At 38.9% G+C, this 18,122-nt stretch overlaps 1 protein-coding gene across 1 annotated transcript in view; it reads right to left on the bottom strand.

Moving 5' to 3' along the window:
- The window catches only part of Fib (rRNA 2'-O-methyltransferase fibrillarin), a 91,915-nt gene that overhangs the window by 53,686 nt on the left and 20,107 nt on the right, over window positions 1-18,122 (bottom strand). Inside the window, exon 3 of the mRNA XM_067151215.2 lies at window positions 9,231-9,376. Coding sequence (XP_067007316.2) covers window positions 9,231-9,376 — 146 coding nt within the window. The remainder of the gene's footprint in view (window positions 1-9,230; window positions 9,377-18,122) is intronic.

The following is an 18,122-nucleotide window of genomic DNA, read 5'->3' as shown; positions in this document are numbered from 1 at the left end:
AGACGGTCAGAGTTTGTATTTGTGCGATGAGTCATTAAAATGCCTTTGCAGAATAAATGAACTGTCTATTAAAATGTGCTATTTCCTGCCTGCAGTATCTGCTGGGTGGATTGAGTAGCTCAGTAATTACTGTTGCCGGTCCCAAGCCTGGGAAAAAGATTTTTTTTTTTCTTGCTAGTTGTTTTACGTCGCACCGACACAGATAGGTCTTATGGCGACAATGGAACAGGAAAGGGCTGGGAGTGGGAAGGAAGCGGCCGTGGCCTTAATTAAGGTACAGCCCCAGCATTTGCCTGGTGTGAAAATGGGAAACCACGGAAAACCATTTTCAGGGCTGCCGACAGTGGGGTTCGAACCTACTATCTCCCGAATACTGGATACTGGCCGCACTTAAGCAACTGCAGCTATCGAGCTCGGTTGGGAAAAAGAAGAGGGTTGGCTTAAAGCCATAAAATTACAGCCAGAAAATAAACATCTTGAGGCAATAAAGGGCACAACGGTTCCACAGTTTAGTGGCAGTACCCAACAGTGTCTGTTTCACATGTTGATGACGGTTGAATAAATATCTTCAGTTGACTAATAACCATAGTTGTACACCGGAGCTTGCTCCACTTAAGATATGGGAAAGTCTCTTAGTAAAAGAATTTCACTGTCCAACTCCTTAAGGATGGAGAGGACTACATTGGATTCGGTGGGTAGTCTCCTAAAAGACAAGAATGAAGTTGAACACTCAAAAATACATACATATAACCAAACACACAAACATAAATAAAACATCAGCATATTAACTACACTGCAACGCACAATATAAACTCCTTACTGAAAACCGGAAAGCTCAAGAACTTCACAGATGAATAGGATAGGCAAAATATTATTCTGGTAGGGCTCCAAGAAATGAGAAATTTAACAGATCCGTTTGAATCTCAAGGTTATAGAGTGTACAAAGGGAAGCCAGGCCAAAGGGTCATGAAACAATGCCCCCAATTTGGTGCAGGATTTATAGTAAATTTGAAAATAAATTCCATAATTGATTTTAAAGCCATCTCTCCGGGAATTGCAATTCTAACTTTACAAACCACAAACAAACTTTACACCATCATAAATGCTCATGCCCCTACCAATGAAAAAAGATTCCTAACAAAAAATTCTGCAAGAAGTCGATAATTTCTGGGATCTCCTTGATCAGACAATGAATAAATATGAATAACATCAAGATCTTTTAACCCTCAGCTGGCTAAGGAAAAGAAGTATTGAGATGTAGTAGGAAAGTGGGTTCCTCATAAATATACTAACAGAAATGGCCAAAGACTCGTAGAAATTTGCAGAACCCATGGACTAATCTCCAAATCAACATATTTTAAAAGAAAATCACACAAACTTAAAACTTGGAAACATACTGATTGAACAAAAGGGGAATGACAGCTAGACTATGTATGTATGGACAAATTCGTTCACAAGGAAATCCACTGTGTCAAAGTTCTAAGAGGAACTGACAATGGTTCAGATCATTACTTAATTAAAATCAAGATTAAATTTACTCCATTAAGAAGAAAAGGACAAAATAGAGTTGGAGAGAAAGGCACATACTACCCTCATCAGTTAATCCAGAATGCCCAGTATTGGCAAAGAACAGGAACTAGAAGACTAACAGACAATTTAGATGACCTAATACCAATTCTTAAACAGAATGCAGAAGATCTAGCTCCATTAAATCCAAGGAAACGATATGCCTAGTGGACCTCTGGTTGTGTTAATAGAATGCATGAAGAAAGACATCAAGCTTGGTTGAAATTTCAAGACCAAAAAACAGAAGAAAACGCCACTAACCTCAAGAATGTCAGAAAAGAATTCACCCAAACTATTAGAAGAATTAAGAGAAAACACCAAAAAGATTTAATAAACTCTATTCAGGAAAATTATTAAAAAACCAATTCTAGAGATTATTACAAAGCCTTTGGCAAACAATTGGAAAAATTCACCCCCCCCCCCCCAGCATTATTGTTGGAAAATAAGGATGGAAAAATAGCTCATAATAATAAGGAAAACGCAGAAATCATTGCAGAAGCATTTAACAAGCTCTTCAACAGTAATGAACCTGACAAGGTCTTATTAATTAATATACATACCCCGATAAAAACTAAACCAGAAAATATAAACCCACCTACAGCAAAATAATTTGAAACAGTGCTTAAGGAAATGAAGAAGTACAAAGCGTGTGAAGAAGACCAGTTTTTGCAGAGTTGTGGAAATATGCCAGCAGTGTGAATGTGGAGGTTTTACAATTAGATTATTACAAGAAAACAATTCATATTTGCTGTCGAAAGTGGATGCAGTCGATAAATATCAGCACAATTTCAGCAATTCATCAACATGACAATATAAGGTACGGTATGTGTTACTAAACTTTGTATTTAAAAATTCCATTTGTCCTCCATTTTTATGAAAAGTCCTTCTTTTATTAAGAGTTGTCCTCCATTTGAAAATTTAGTTTGTCACCCTATTGTTACGCAGCTATGGAGTTCACCAAGACCATCAAGGGTACGACTTTGTTGATTTACAACGGGCATCGGTACATTGTGGACTATACCAATAAATCTCAACTGACTTAAAGCTGTATATCTTAATGTAAAGGAAAAATAACAAGAAAAAGTAATATAGTTTTAGGTGAGGCAAGTTATGTTCGCATTCTGGATGAATAGGTGAATGAAATGAGAAAAAGTGTAGTTAATGAAAAAAGACATGCGAGGGGAAACAGAGTGTATAATTTCAACAATTTACACCAAAGCTCTTCAATTTAGGCTATGACTTTGTGACATCGCTGCCATCACATACAAGAGCCAAACAAACATTACATCGCATCCGACGGAATAGAGTGGGACCTACAAAAGGTCCAATCGATTATGAAAGAGTAATACGACAGGAAAATCACACAGCCATAAACTAAACCAAACCCCATGGCGCAACAGCCCTGAAGGGCCGTGGCCTACCAAGCGATCCGTTGCTCAGCCCAAATGGCCTGTAGATTGTGAGGTGTAATGTGGTCAGCATGACAAATCCTCTCTGCCATTATTCCTGGCTTTCTAGACCGGGGCGTCAGATAGCTCCTCAGTTGTAATCGTGTAGGCTAAGTGGACCTCAAACCAACCCTCGGATACTGTACAAGTTAAATTCCTTGACCTGGCCGGTCATCGAAACCTGGACCTCCGGGTATGAGGCAGGCACGCTACCCCTACACTGCAGAGCCGGCACGTAGCCATAAACTATGATGGAAAATTCCTACTTGAAGACAACAGGTGCCCTAAAAACAGAATGTTATTATTGCTAGCAATAAAGGAAAATCTGCTTCATCAACTTGGTCTTCATTCTGCGTCGACGAAACCTTCAAATGTTCAAGCAAGCCGTTTGGACAGTTAATTATCATCCACAATCTTACAGGTTCTTGGGAAGAAATCAAAAAGATTCTGGCTGTCTGCACACTGATACCAAACAAGAAACGGGAAACATGATAGTTTCTTCAAAGCGGGTAAAATAATGCACCAGTATGGAACCCTGTGTCACTTATACGTGAGAGCTTGCACTAAGAACTTTAAACGGTCGAGAGCCATACAATTTCGAAATAATTCCACACCAGTGCCAACTGATGCCCAAAGATCTTACAAATTCACCTTTCAGAATTGCTGAAATATACAAAAGAACAAAGAAGGCTTGAATTTCTGCAGTCGTCGTGTTCACAGTGTCTCTTTCCCGCGAGTAATTACTTTGATTTTTCTCTATCCATATGCTTGTAAACTTGGATATATCACTCACCATATCGTCAGTGAAAAAGTTTCCACACATCTAGTGGAGAGCATGCTTCAACAGCTTGTCTCCGCACTTGAGGTAAATGGGTTTGTATTTTATTGTGAGAAGGAGTCCTAACATTTTTAGGTGGTGTGTGAATGTTCCAGTATGTTTTCCCATGTCTTCCAGTACCATACAGGTTGGTTCTTCATCTAGTTTACCTAGTTCCTATAATTCAGCAACATAAATTTGGAATGGGAATTGTCTTCCAACACATCTGGCATTATCATCGTGTCTCTTCTGTCTCGTTAGCGAATAACTGTATTCGAAATGGAACTTTCCTATTTGCATTTAGCAGTTCTTGCCACTCCTCACATTCTACACTGTCCAACAGTCTACAAATTTTCTTCTTCCATGTCAATGCAGAATATCAGAAAGCACTAGAGTACTGAAATATTTACATAGTGAGCATAAACGTTTGCGTAATTTCCGTTAACATAACAGGATGAAAACTGCAGCTTGCTGAGAAACGCACGGAGTCGCACAGGGAGGAATGCTCCAGGTGTTTACGAAAAGCGTGTTCACACCAACAACGTGATTGTTGCCGGACTAAAACTCCCCCCACCACTAGCCAACAGTTTGACGGAAAGGTATTTGAAAGGGACAGCCCGTAAGCACAGTCCTATGACATTACACATTCGTAATTATTTAGAGCCCAGATGAAAACTCCATTTGTGACCTCTCATGGGTTAAGAACTAGTATTATGTTTAATGGTCCACCCAATCAATACACTTCACTTTACAAGTGAGAACACATTCAATATTAAAATATATTATACATTCTTTGGTACATGTTTTGATTAATTTAAGACTTCTTCAGCCATAGTGTCTCGTAACTGATTAAGATACATCATCATTACTGTCTAATAATTTAAAATGTATGAACCCATGTTTATGAAATGTTTGAAAATACAATAAAAACAATACACAATATTTTTCCATAAAAATGCCCATCACTTTCTTGTAAAAATTCTTCACATGTTAAAATTTGATTCTAAATGATGTTTCTCGAAATTTGACATGCGGTGCCAATAGCTTCTGTGTACAGTGTTCTAATGTACACTCAAAATATTGAAAGATAAACACACTAGACTACAAACAAAAATAAACAGGCAGCGAATAGGAAGAGTGATTCCAGAAGCAGAAAGAAAATTACATTCAGAAAGGATTAAACAGAAAAAGGATGAAAAGAAGAAGAACCTCCATAAACCTGACTAAAGTAGTCCAATGTTGGCTAAAAAATTAAAATAAATAATAAATAAAACGCGTTGTTTGGGCCATAAAAATATAGAAAAGGGGAAACAAAGTATATTGTCTTAACATTACAAGTGTCAAAATAGTGACATACTTGAGTGGTTATTAACCCCTCAGCGCCGACCTCTATACTTTGTATAGACCCTTTTTTCTTCCGTAGCTGCAGACCTCTATACGTGGTATAGACCCATACATGGTTTCGCATTTACGCTATAGCGCGAAGAGTTTTGGAGTTATGGATTTGCAAATTGTTTTGTTTCCAAGAAGAAATATTGGAGTGTTGTAAAATAATAATGAAGATCGTTAAAATGTAGTTGTTTTTGCAAGGGTAAATATTTGTCAAGTAAGTCTGAGCACTAGTAATCTCTGCTTTTTTAAAGCCTGTTTGCTTCATTCTTTCCCAAGTAATAAAATGATGATCTGAGAAGTTTGTCTTTTCGCGTGATGTTCTTTGCTCTATTTCTACACTGAGAGTGCGAATTATTTATTATATTGTCTTTATTTCTCGGCTTGTAATATTTTCGTAACTCTCCACGAGTGCTCTGTGTAGACATCAGTTAGTGCTGCTTTCTGTCATACGATACGAGAACCAGTTGTTCATGGTATATATCTCGCTTGAAAGACAGTGTCTCGACCTTTTATCTGAAATATGTATCGAGTTGGTTTGTTTCGCCATGAATGTTATTCCCCTCATTCAGTTTCGTCCTGCTGCTTTCGGTCTCGCTGCAGTCCATGTGACGCGCTGCGCTCAGCCGTGGTTTGACTGACAGTAATGTGCTGAAATATTGTATAATTCAGATGAAAGATTAGTCGGAAGTAGTAGTGACACTATTAGCAGCAGTGATAATTAAATAAATGATGCGGCTTTGGCGGATGCAGCGGTAAATGATGAGAGTGACGTTGAGGACGAACCAATGCTTGGAAATTTCGTGTAGGAGACTATTGATAATTATACAGGTCAAAGGGAAGTTTTCAACAGTGAATTCGGATTCCTAAATTCTCTAATAATATCCAGAAAAGTCAAAGGGACAAACACTGAGCAGTTAGGCCTATCTTATTGGGTTCAGCTGGAGGAAGGTTTGTTTACAAAATAAGCTTGCTCGGCCGGGGAACGAAATATTCAAGGCCGGCGCGCATCAGATAATACAGTTCCAAGGTTGCAGGAAAGACATTTTATCATGAAACTATCATCCTAGCGTGAGAAATACAAACCTCAGAGACGTTGTATCGTGTGTTCAAAACACGGCAAAAAAGACAACGTCGGTGTACTGCTGCCATGAGTGTGACATGGGTTTCTGTCTCGAAGAGTGCTTCAAACTCTATCACATGAAACTAAATTACTAAGGTAATGTGAAATAATTATGTCATTATCTGCATGTACGTAGTTCTATCATACGGAATTCAAAATTTTGTGAAGATCGAGCTACTCTTATACTTGTAGTAATGCTTTAAGTGAATCAATGTATTTCAGTCGTGCGTAGTTGAAATCTCATCCGGCCGCGGGGTAGGAAGCTCCTAAAATGGCTGCGACGCTGAGGGGTTAAAACTAAAAATTGATGATATTGTCTTCAGTTGACACATTTGTCATCAGTTCATGTGGGTCATCAATAGTATTACTAAAAATGAAATAGTGTCCTTTTTGTTTGTTATGGATAGGGTCGAAAACTACTGGACCAATTGACCTGTAATTTGGTAAGGATACAGCTTGAAATCCTGAGTAACGGGAGTGATACTTTTGATTTTGATATATTTCATGCAATCAGATAATTAACATCGCTGCATAGTAATATTTATACATTTATTTGTGTACACAGTTGATGAGATATTAATCCATTCTTACTGAAGTCCTTCTATACAAGCCAAAAGTGTAATTCTTTCCCAAGGAGGGGATTCATATCCCCAACATTGAGAACAGAAGGAGCACTTCGCCTGCCAAGCTACACAGCTGTCTTACGCGCACAAAGCATGACAATGTAAGCTGGAGCAGCTTAGTAAGGTGCCTATCATAAACATCACAATTCCACTGAAACAGTGCCATAGTGCAGTGAGCCACATTCTAACCTAAACATTGCTTCAGTCTCCATCCGACGATGGAGAACACTCAACGTCCATCACCTCGTTTCGGAAAGATAGAAGGTCCTGGAAGGTTTCCTATATAGCCTACCTTACTGCGGGGGTCCTCCTACGAGGGAACTGCACTGGCTTAGGAGCAGATGCCCCACCTGGCACTGATACATATCCTCCAGATGGTGGACACGTTTGCTCCCTCAGAGGAGGGGTGTGGAAGAAAAGAAATGTTTGTGCATTTGATGCACCCATTTTCTCGATGATTTATCGCACTGTTCCAGAACTAACTTCAAATGAGAAAAAGAAGACACCGTAAACTTTAAGAATAAGCAAAATACTAGCGACATAAATGATTTTTAATAATAATGTTATTAGCTTTACATCACACTCTTCACAAACACATGTCCTGTGTAAGCTCTCAGCTTTCCTCCAATTTGAAGCTGAGAGCTTGCGCAGAACATATGATTGTCTTACATTGAATTTCATGCTTGCTTCATTTTATCTATATTCATGTCTTGCCTCAACTTTGATTTTGACTGATGATGGTCTCTGGTAAGACCGAAACTAGTTTCAACAAATATGTAACTTTTTAAAGGTTACAACAAACAGTATTGAACAGGTGGAAACCTTTAGCTTTTGTTTTACACTATATTGCTCTTCAATATAGATTAATATGAAATTTACTATCTATGATCCCATCATATTAGTTCCCAGCTTCACTGTAACCCTTTCTTACTTCGTTTACTGTTCCTCACAAACCATAAATGCGTATTGCACAGTTAATGTTGCACAAAATTTGAGTTAGAGTATATTTTGCTTCAAAGAAGGAAATGTTTACTTTGAGAAGTCGAAAAATTCATGTAACTGAATTCTGAGTAGTAGAGAAATAAATACACGTGAAGAAGGAGACACACAGCCGGGAAACTCTGTTACTATGAGGTAGTGAAAATTTGAGTAATCGAGGTTCGAGATACCGAGGTTCGACTATTTCTTCCTGCTACTTGCAGCAAAAATTTGCATTTATCGCTAAAACCAAAAAAACTCCAATTCTGCCCATCGCTAACCACTATTCACTTGAGTACATAGAAATGTTGCAGAGAAAGGTATATGTTACAGACCAAGTGCATCTCTCCCACACTGTTAATACCAGGATACTGGTGATGTTTGCATAGATCAGCACTAGATGTACCTTGCCTAATGATCCCATTACTGCAGCGTTGTTTCTCATTTCTCAGTTACCGCCTACAAACTGTTGACAGCCATCGAAACATTTCCACAACAGCACATTTTGCAAAAAATAAATAGCAAACTGCTAATGATAGAAAAATTTTACATGATCATAGCGGGAGAATTATCCAAATTTCTACTTCAAAATTAAGAGTGTGAAATCGACACAGGTAAATATGGTATATAATGCAGGACTAACATGCTTCAAAGAGAATGAAAGATGTATATTATCTAGTTATATGTGCATCTTTTAGTTATTGGTAATGAATTTCCAGTACAAAGATTGTCACCCAGATCCCTTGTTAATGGCATGAGAAATATGTCTTCCAGTTATAACAGGCAAGGGAAGAAAATATTAATTGAAGAGTAAAAGAGTGGGTTTATCATCACAGGATATAAGTAATAAAGTTGAATAAGTAATGCTGAACTGGGACAAATGTAAAAACAAGCCAACAGCTTGTAATAATTTTGCTAATCCTTGCATATTTAACAACAAGTACATATACAGAATAAGTGGCAAGTGTAACTAGCTGGATAGCTTAACAGCACAATAACAAGCATTTAAAAAAACTAACTGCAAGTAAATAATTCCCACCTAATTCCTTACAACAGGCACAAACATTTTTGCAGCATGAATTGGAAAAGATCATCTAATTTAATCAGAATCTTGGCAGAGATGTACACAAACATACCATATAAACATACAAATATATAAAATGGAAATACGCTGCCTCAGCTAGTTGAGCCATCGCTATACATAAAGCAAATCCCCTTCAACAATGAGCTGTGATTAACATAAACCATGACACACTCCACAAGCTAATGCACTATATATAACTTACCTCAACACTGATTCTCTTTTCACCATACACTGCCTCACCAGGCACCATGTTGCGAGTAACAAGAGCATCCTCTTTACCGCGAGCAATGAAAACTCCTTCATGCCGGTGAGGTTCAATGACAACATTCTTGCCTCCTCTGAGACCACCTAAACATTTTAAAATGAAGACCTTATATGCTGCCATATGCTGTAAAATATGTGTGAGGTAAAAACCTCCATAAGGACAAAACATCCTAATATAGTCCCAACTTCAGTTAAAACATGGGTCCATCTCAAAACATCACAGTGACCTTCAATTATAAGAAATATTTTAACACAAATCTCTTAGTTCACGGCTCTCCCTTCAGGTCTATTACAACACTCACGGTCAATTGCAGAAACTATTACAAGTTTTAAGTCTTAGACAACATCTACCTAAACAACATTCAAGTTACACATAATGTTCCATTGCATATACAATGTTCAGCCAGTGTTTAGCTAGACGTCGTTTAAGCTTCAACACTGGTTTAAAAACGGACACAGAAGTATCTTCCATGCAACTCTTTGCTGTCGCAACCAATCAAATTCATCGGTGTGCACGCCAAATGTTAATCAGCTGTTGTCTTCCAACACATTACACAATATCGCAAAACACGAGCATAAGATAAGAATATCACTTTCGGTGGAAATTAAATCTCATAATTTGTTTTCTTTTCTGCTATTTGCTTTACGTCATACCGACACAGATAGATCTTATGGCGATGACGGGACAGGAAAGGCCTAGGAATGGGAAGGAAGTGCCGTGGCCTTAAGGTACAGCCCCAGTATTTGCCTGGTGTGAAAATGGGAAACCACGGGAAACCATCTTCAGGGCTGCCGACAGTGGAATTTTTAACCCACTATCTCCCGGAAGCAAGCTCACAGCTGTGCGCCCCTAACCAAACGGCCAACTTGCCCGGCAATCTTATAATATTATCAAAAGTGAAGCAACACACCAAAATAGACACATATGATTATGTGTTGTTATTAGTGAGCGTAATCTAACTAGCATTGGTAAAGGGAAGATGAAATTATAGTACCATGTGATGGAATGAGCTGTACGGGCCATAGCTTGCATTCTGGAGATCGTAGGTTCAAAAAGCATTATCGGCAGCCCTGATGATTGTTTTCCATAGTTTCCCTATTTTTACACCAGTCAAATACTAGAGGTGTTACTATGGCCACGGCTCTTCCTTCCCAGTCCTTGCCTTTCCCTATCTCATACTTGCCAAACTCTTTTTCTGAATTAGTGAGGCGCGTATGCACAGAAAACAATACCACACGCAACCTACTTTGTGGTGCCACTATTATGTGGACTTTATTTTAGAATTAGCTTTACGTTTCACCGACACAGAGGGGTCTTATGGCGGTGATGGGATAGGAAAGGCCTAGGAATGGAAAGGAAGCGGCCGTAGCTTTAATTAGGGTACAGACCCAGCATTTTGTGTGAAAAAGGGAAACCACGGAAAAAAATCACCAGGGGCTGCCGACAGTGGGGTTCGACCCACCATCTCCCGGATGCAAGCTTACAGCTGTGCACCCCTAACTGCACAGCCAACTCACTCTGTACTATTATGTGTGCTTACTTGGCAGTAAATATAACATAACAGAATCGCTTCCAGCTGATGTATGTGACAGCCCTCTGACAAGCAGGACAAGTTATTCTGATATGGATACAGTCTGATGTGACTTATTATTCCAGTGTAATTATCAAAATAAAAATATATTCATTGGGTGCCAAGAATTGTAATCAAGCTGAGAGTTACCAGACTGTCCCTTGAGTCATGCTCAAGAAATAAGTCCTTTATATTAGGCCTATCTCTTGAAAGGTGAAATTATATTTTAAACTTCACCTCCCCATACATTCCAAATGAACTGCTGCGATTTCACAGCCGACAACCCACAGGAGGCCACTGGACTAAACTTCCTTCCTGGAATCCTCTCAACTTGATAATACGAAGTATATGTTTCATGGTACATAACCTCTGATCATGGTTCATTCCTAAAATATGAGATTAAACTGTATCCTCAGCAGTGTTTAACCATGACCTCTTCAACATCGACTTTAGACAGCATCTAAATGATAAATAATATCTTTGCAATGTGGCAGCCATACTCAGACACTGTTTAACCGTAAACATTTTCTAAACAGCATTTCTACAATCGCCCCTCAACCTTCAGTTCGTAGTCGACTGGCTCTGTGGATATTTTAGCAACTTTGCAGTGCTTTCCACTGCATGAATGTTGTAGTGTGCTCTGTTATGATCATCCACTAAGCAAAGTAAAATAAAATGTAAGTGATTTCTGCAATCCAATTTCATACTTGGTAGCAGCCCGAAATGGATCCAGAAGAAGTGTAAAGGAGAAATAACTTGCCATAATGTTGAAAAGGAACAAAGACAGAATGAAGAACTACTGAGAGAGCAATGTACAGTACTACCAGGAAGAGAACTCTTCACAAAGACAGTGAACAGGAGAGTGAAACGTTATCCTCTGAAGAAAGAAGAAAAAACTCCACATTATTGAACAGGCAGAGAAAACTGGTTATCACGTTGCAGGAAGGAAAGACCGATGTGGACAAGAGTAGCATTTATGATTGGAGGAAAGCTCACCTTCAATAGCCAAACAGTAGTCATCGAACATTTTGCAGACAAAAGGCGAAATTTAAAAAAAAAAAACAGGACGTGAGAATATGTAACTGAAAAGAGATAGTTTGGCAGTACAGTCACGAGTGAAAAGTGTCCATTGAATGCTAAAGCAACAGTACAAGAGTTAAAAATTAGGGGATGTAAGGCCAGATATCGATGGCTCACACATGTTTTTTAACTCAGTTTTCATAGGAAAACTAGCACTGCACACAGTCTCTCTGCCAATTATGAAGAAAAGATTCTGAATATCCATAGATCTGTTATCAGTTTGCACCAAGAAATGCATATTTAATCTTACAAATTGGTAATGCAGACCAGACACCAGTATATTTTGGAATGTCACTGGACTATATATGAGAAGTTATGACAGGATGATTCTATAATTTATTGTAGTGTAGTACAGGGAGTATATTTTAAGACTGCATAGCGGAGTACCAAGGCACAGGAGCGCAAAGAAGCAAGGAAAGAGAGTGCAGTGCCCGCAATGGAAAACAAACTTAGTCGCCTCAAAGAAGCGGCATGATTACACCTATGGAAACTAAATGAAACTGGACTCACCAGCAATATACATGCTCAAGATAAATAAATAAATAAATATACTATTGAACGAAACTGAACTCACCAATATTTACAGAAAATGTTGAAAAAGATCTCCTTGAGCTGCGATGCAAGCTTCACAACTTGTAATGAGATTTTGAAACACACTTTGCAGTTCATGGATACTAATGGAATTCACATTGTCCCTAATTTTGATTTTTAATTCTTCTGTAGTTCAAGAATTATTCCTGTAAACTTTTCCTTTCAGACTACCCCATAAATAAAAGTAGCATGTGCTTAAATCAAGCAAACAAGGGGGACATAGACTTTCATTGATGATCTGATCCTCATCGAACATTTCCTGAAACCGTTGCAGAGAATAATGCGCCATATGGGCCGTTGCGCCATCCTGATAGAGATAGCCGTACCCTGTTTTCTTCTTCAGTTTATTCAGCAAAAACTGGTTCGAGAATGTTGTGAATATAACTGTCAAAAGTTAATATCGGACCAACAATTTTTCGGGCACTAATAGCGCACCATACACCCACTTTCACATCGTGCAGAGGCCTCAACTGTAAAATATGCGGTTTCTCTGTAACCCAGATTCTACTGTTCTGTGAAATGACATATCCACTCAACTGAAAGAATAAACTTTGTCACTCATAAAAAGAAAGTTTGAATCCACAATGCCACCATGGACATTATTAATTTTTTTAAAACCCCATGGCACTACAGCCCTAATGGGCCTTGGCCTACCAAGCGACTGCTGCTCAGCCCGAAGGCCCCCAGATTACGTGATGCATGGCCAATGTGACGAATCATGTCGTAGTTATTCTTTATTTTATAGATTGGGGTCGGCATACTACCATCAGATAGCTCTTCAACTGTAATCATGTATGAGTGGACCTCGAACCAACCGTCAAGACAAAGTAAAAATCCCGTAACATAGTACTGCAGAACTGGGAAACGGTCTACGGAATTTTCAAAGGCACCTTTTAACAGGTTTCTTCTTGTGCAAATAACACTCGATCAAAAATATCCTCTGTGCTGTAGTGTACTTAACCATTGTGATAATAACCTTACAACACACCTTAAAAGTCCAATCGTTACTAGCGAACTAAGCGACAGAGCTAAGCATCTGCTGCCTCAGCTTTCAACACTTTTTATCACGCCAGGGTTGACACAATTCATATGACACTCGCTCAGGAATTCCCGTGGCCTGTGAACAGAGGTGTTAAGTCTTAAACTATACTCCCTGTATTTGCAGTTTTCAATATAAATATTTAACAAAGCTATACTATTAAAAAGAATCTTTTTTCAAAATCTCCCTGCCTAAAATTCGGGGATGGGAATTATTCAAGCACAAGTTCCTGATGTACCATTGTTGTCCTTGGTTCAAGTGTCTTGCAACAACATCTATATTCTCAGTTCTAGTTGATCCTAGGGCGGACTCGTAATTTTCTATTTCCTTGTCAAGATAAGGACCTCATAAGCAATATCCAGTCAGTCTTGACCTAGTAACACATGAAGGCTGACCTAAACTATTCCCAACAAAAGAATAAAGTAGACCTAAACAAATATTTTCGGTCTCAAAAACCAAGAATAACAGCCGAGAGGATTCGTCGTGCTGACCACACACACCTCGTAATCTGCAGGCCTTCAGGCTGAGCAGCGGTCGCTTGGTAGGCCAAGGCCCTTCAAGGGCTGGAGTGCCATGGGGTTTGGTTTTTTTAAACAAATATTTTGTATCACTCCGCGTGTCCACGTGTCTCGCTGCCAGCTCTTTACGTCAATATGAACCTACATGAAAATTGACGGATGTAGACATATGAACATATTTAAGATACAGTAACAAAAAGGAAAAAATCATTGCTATAAAGTATACTTGCCATGAAAATTAAGAAGTATGCCTACTTACGTGACATTTCATAATTTCATTAATCCGAACTTGAAGGAGGCTCAATCTGTAGATCAGACGATTCGCTGTCACTTGCACCACTAGAATCCTCTCTTAAATTGATAACAATTTTTTCAACTACAGTATCTATAGCACTTTCCAGGTCCCACATCTTTTTCTCTTCGCGTACCACATGCTGAACATAGGAATGCCATTGAACAGCTGTGACAAGATGTTTACGCACGTTACAAAGTTTTAAAGCGGTGTTAAGGCTTGCAACATAACGTTCGACCTGGCTCCACACCATCTCTATCAGGTTTAATTCACACTGGTACGGGGACTGTTTCTGAATACAGTGTGGCCAGCTTGTTCAGCTATGTCATCTCTTTCGTATTTCTCAAACCAAGGCCTGCAAGTCTTTGCCAATTCCAGCAATTCAATTTTAACACGTCCTTCGGCGCATATTATGTTTTTACTTGTCAGCCAGGAAATTACTTCAGCTTTCTTCCAGGATTTATTTGGGAAAAACTTCACACTGTTATAAGGAGCGTTGTCTAACATAATATATTGGTAATATTCTTTCAAATCACAATTTAAATATGTCACCAGTCATTTAATTGTGATAGTCTCTGTTTTTAGACTCAAACACAAGATCACCACCCTCCACAAAACCGTCATCACTTCCAATGTGTAACACTATTATTCACTTACCCTTCCCTATTGGATTTTTAGCCCTGTTTAAACCCAAAAGAAATGCCTGCTTCTTCAATTTTACGATAATATCTCGTCATGCCTTTGTTGTTGCGTGCCCTTTGTTAACCCACGTCTCGTCCAAATAGTCAAATTTCTGCCCGTTTTCTAAATTCTTATCTTGCGGAGGTAACGCTTAGGCTACACCACAATATAAGAACACTTTTTCAATTTCTACTGATGAACTCGAAACCTATTTCTTTCAATAGCATGCGAAGGGAAGATTTTTTTAAAATCTGGGAGTTCAGAATCAGAATTTACAGCCGAAAATATTGTTAATCGCAGAGGGTTGATTACTTTTAGAAAATATGTGCACTTTCCTCTGTATAGCAGAACGAACAAATTCATCGCACTCCACATCCAAAACACTTCTAACATGTGGCCTCTTTTTACCCGGTGTGGTAACACAGCCGGTACTAGAAAATTCTTTCCATGTTCTGTAAACACTCGAAACAGACACATCGGTGAACTTGGATGTTAATTTCATAATATCGTCAACTGAACTGTCGGGATATGTTTCCATAAACTTATAACATACGTTTAAGACAAAAGTCTTCTCTCCACTTTTCAGAGGTTTCCCTCACTTATGCTTTACAACACCAGCCATTAAAGCGAACTGACTCAAGGCCATGCAATCGCGACCGTGACTTCCCTCATGGCTGACAGCTACTGATACCAGATAAATATAGATTTCCATAAGCAGATATGGGATATTTAAGTTATTGACCAGAAGCTTAGAACAATAATATAATTTTCAATCGATAAAACACTTTCACATTCAATACTTTATACCGGTACTTTAAACTTCAAACTTTCAGAAACAACTCTTATTTTTTAATTTAGAAATGGACTATTTATTGGGTGGATGAACACTTAAAGAAGTGTGAAGCAGTAAAGTCACCTTGTTTTGTTTACACTTAGGCCTACTTTATTCTCTAGCTGGAAAGTGTTAAGTAACGAAGAATGCCAAAATAAATTTGAACACATTACGACAGACAAAATATTAAGAACAGTGTTCAGGACATCTAGCTCAACCACCAGCAATATCAAGAACAGTGCCTTTGACTAACATGCTCAAATGAAGACAGCATGTTCACTTCCTTGTTCACACGCCTTTATATACCCTCTTCAAATTCAAATTTATAATTGTTTACCAATTCTTCTTGGAGAAACGACTAAGGCTTGCTTTAACTGAAAATATTTCAAACTGTCACTGCTTAAATCGTCCAGTCACATCCTCTCCACATAACTTAAAATATTTTTTGTTTGTAGCTTGTCACCTCAGGCAACTACCTTGAGATATCCAGCTTAATGGTTGCATACTAAAATAACTGTTTTTCTCAACTATGTCAAAATGATGATGATGATGATGATGATGATAATAATATTAATAATAATAATAATAATCGTCATCATCATCATCATCGTATGGCCTCAGCTATCGTGTGCAGACATTTCAATTTGATACCATCTGGCTCCTCCTCTGCGAACCATGTGACCTTGCCGCGGTGGGGAGGCTTGCGTGTCCCAATGATGCAGATAGCCGAGCCGCAGGTGCAACCATATCGGATGGGTATCTGTTGAGAGACCAGACTAACGAATGGTTCATCGAAAGGGGGGTAGCAGCCTTTCGATAGTTGCAAGGGCGGCAGTCTAGATGATTGACTGATACGGCCTTGTAATAATACTCAACATGGCTTAGCTGTGTTGATACTGCTACACGGCTGAAAGCAATGGGAAACTACAGCCGTAACTAACTCCCAAGGACATGCAGCTCTTTCTGTATGAATGATGTACTGATGATGGCTTCCTCCCGGGTAAAATATTCCGGAGGTAAACTAGTCCCCCATTCGGATCTCCGGGTGGGGACTACACGAGAGGGGGCGATCATCAGGAAGATGGATACTGACATTCTGCGAGTCGGAGCGTGGAATGTTAGAAGTTTGAATCGTTGTGGTAGGTTAGAGAACCTGAAAAGGGAGATGGATAGGCTAACGTTAGATGTAGTTGGTATAAGTGAAGTACGTTGGCAGGAAGAACAAGATTTTTGGTCAGGCGACTACCGAATTATCAACACAAAATCAAACAGGGGAAATGCAGGAGTTGGTTTAATAATGAATAAGAAAATAGGGCAGCGGGTAAGCTACTACGACCAGCATAGTGAAAGAATTATTGTCGTCAAGATAGACACCAAACCAATGCCCACCTCAATAGTGCAAGTCTATATGCCTACTAGTTCAGCGGATGATGAAGAAATCGAAAGAATATATGAGGAGATAGAAGATTTAATACAATATGTAAAAGGTGACGAGAATCTAATTGTGATGGGAGACTGGAATGCAGTGGTAGGCCAAGGAAGAGAAGGTAATACAGTAGGAGAATTTGGATTGGGACAAAGGAACGAAAGGGGAAGTCGGCTGGTTGAATTCTGCACTAATCATAATTTAGTCCTTGCCAATACCTGGTTCAAACACCACAAACGACGACTGTATACGTGGACGAGACCTGGAGACACCGGAAGGTATCAAATAGACTTCATTATGATTAGGCAGAGATTCAGAAACCAGGTGTTGGATTGCAAAACTTTCCCAGGAGCAGACGTGGACTCTGACCATAACTTGTTGGTCATGAAATGCCATCTGAAGTTGAAGAAATTGAAGAAAGGAAAGAATGCAAAAAGATGGGATCTAGACAAGTTGAAAGAAAAGAGTGTGAGGGATTGTTTCAAGGAACATGTTGCACAAGGACTAAATGAAAAGGCTGAAGGAAACACTATAGAGGAAGAGTGGAGAGTCATGAAGAATGAAGTCAGTAGGGCTGCTAAAGAAATGTTAGTGTAACCGCTAGTTTCGAGCGTACATAAATAAAAATAATAATAGAAATAGTAAATAACATAATAATAATAATGAGATAGGAAAATGGCGCAGTAGTGGAGAATTCATATAAACCAAATACAGGGAACACTTACAGGCCGAAAAATGACAACTAAGACAGGATGTGGAACGTGTTGGGAAGCCCTACTGAGGTCCATGGAAACGTATGA

The sequence above is a fragment of the Anabrus simplex genome, chromosome 7 (assembly GCF_040414725.1).
Source record: "Anabrus simplex isolate iqAnaSimp1 chromosome 7, ASM4041472v1, whole genome shotgun sequence".
Taxonomy (NCBI): domain Eukaryota; kingdom Metazoa; phylum Arthropoda; class Insecta; order Orthoptera; family Tettigoniidae; genus Anabrus; species Anabrus simplex.
The sequence above is the reverse complement of the archived record's forward strand: the minus strand, read 5'-3'. Positions and strand labels throughout refer to the sequence as shown.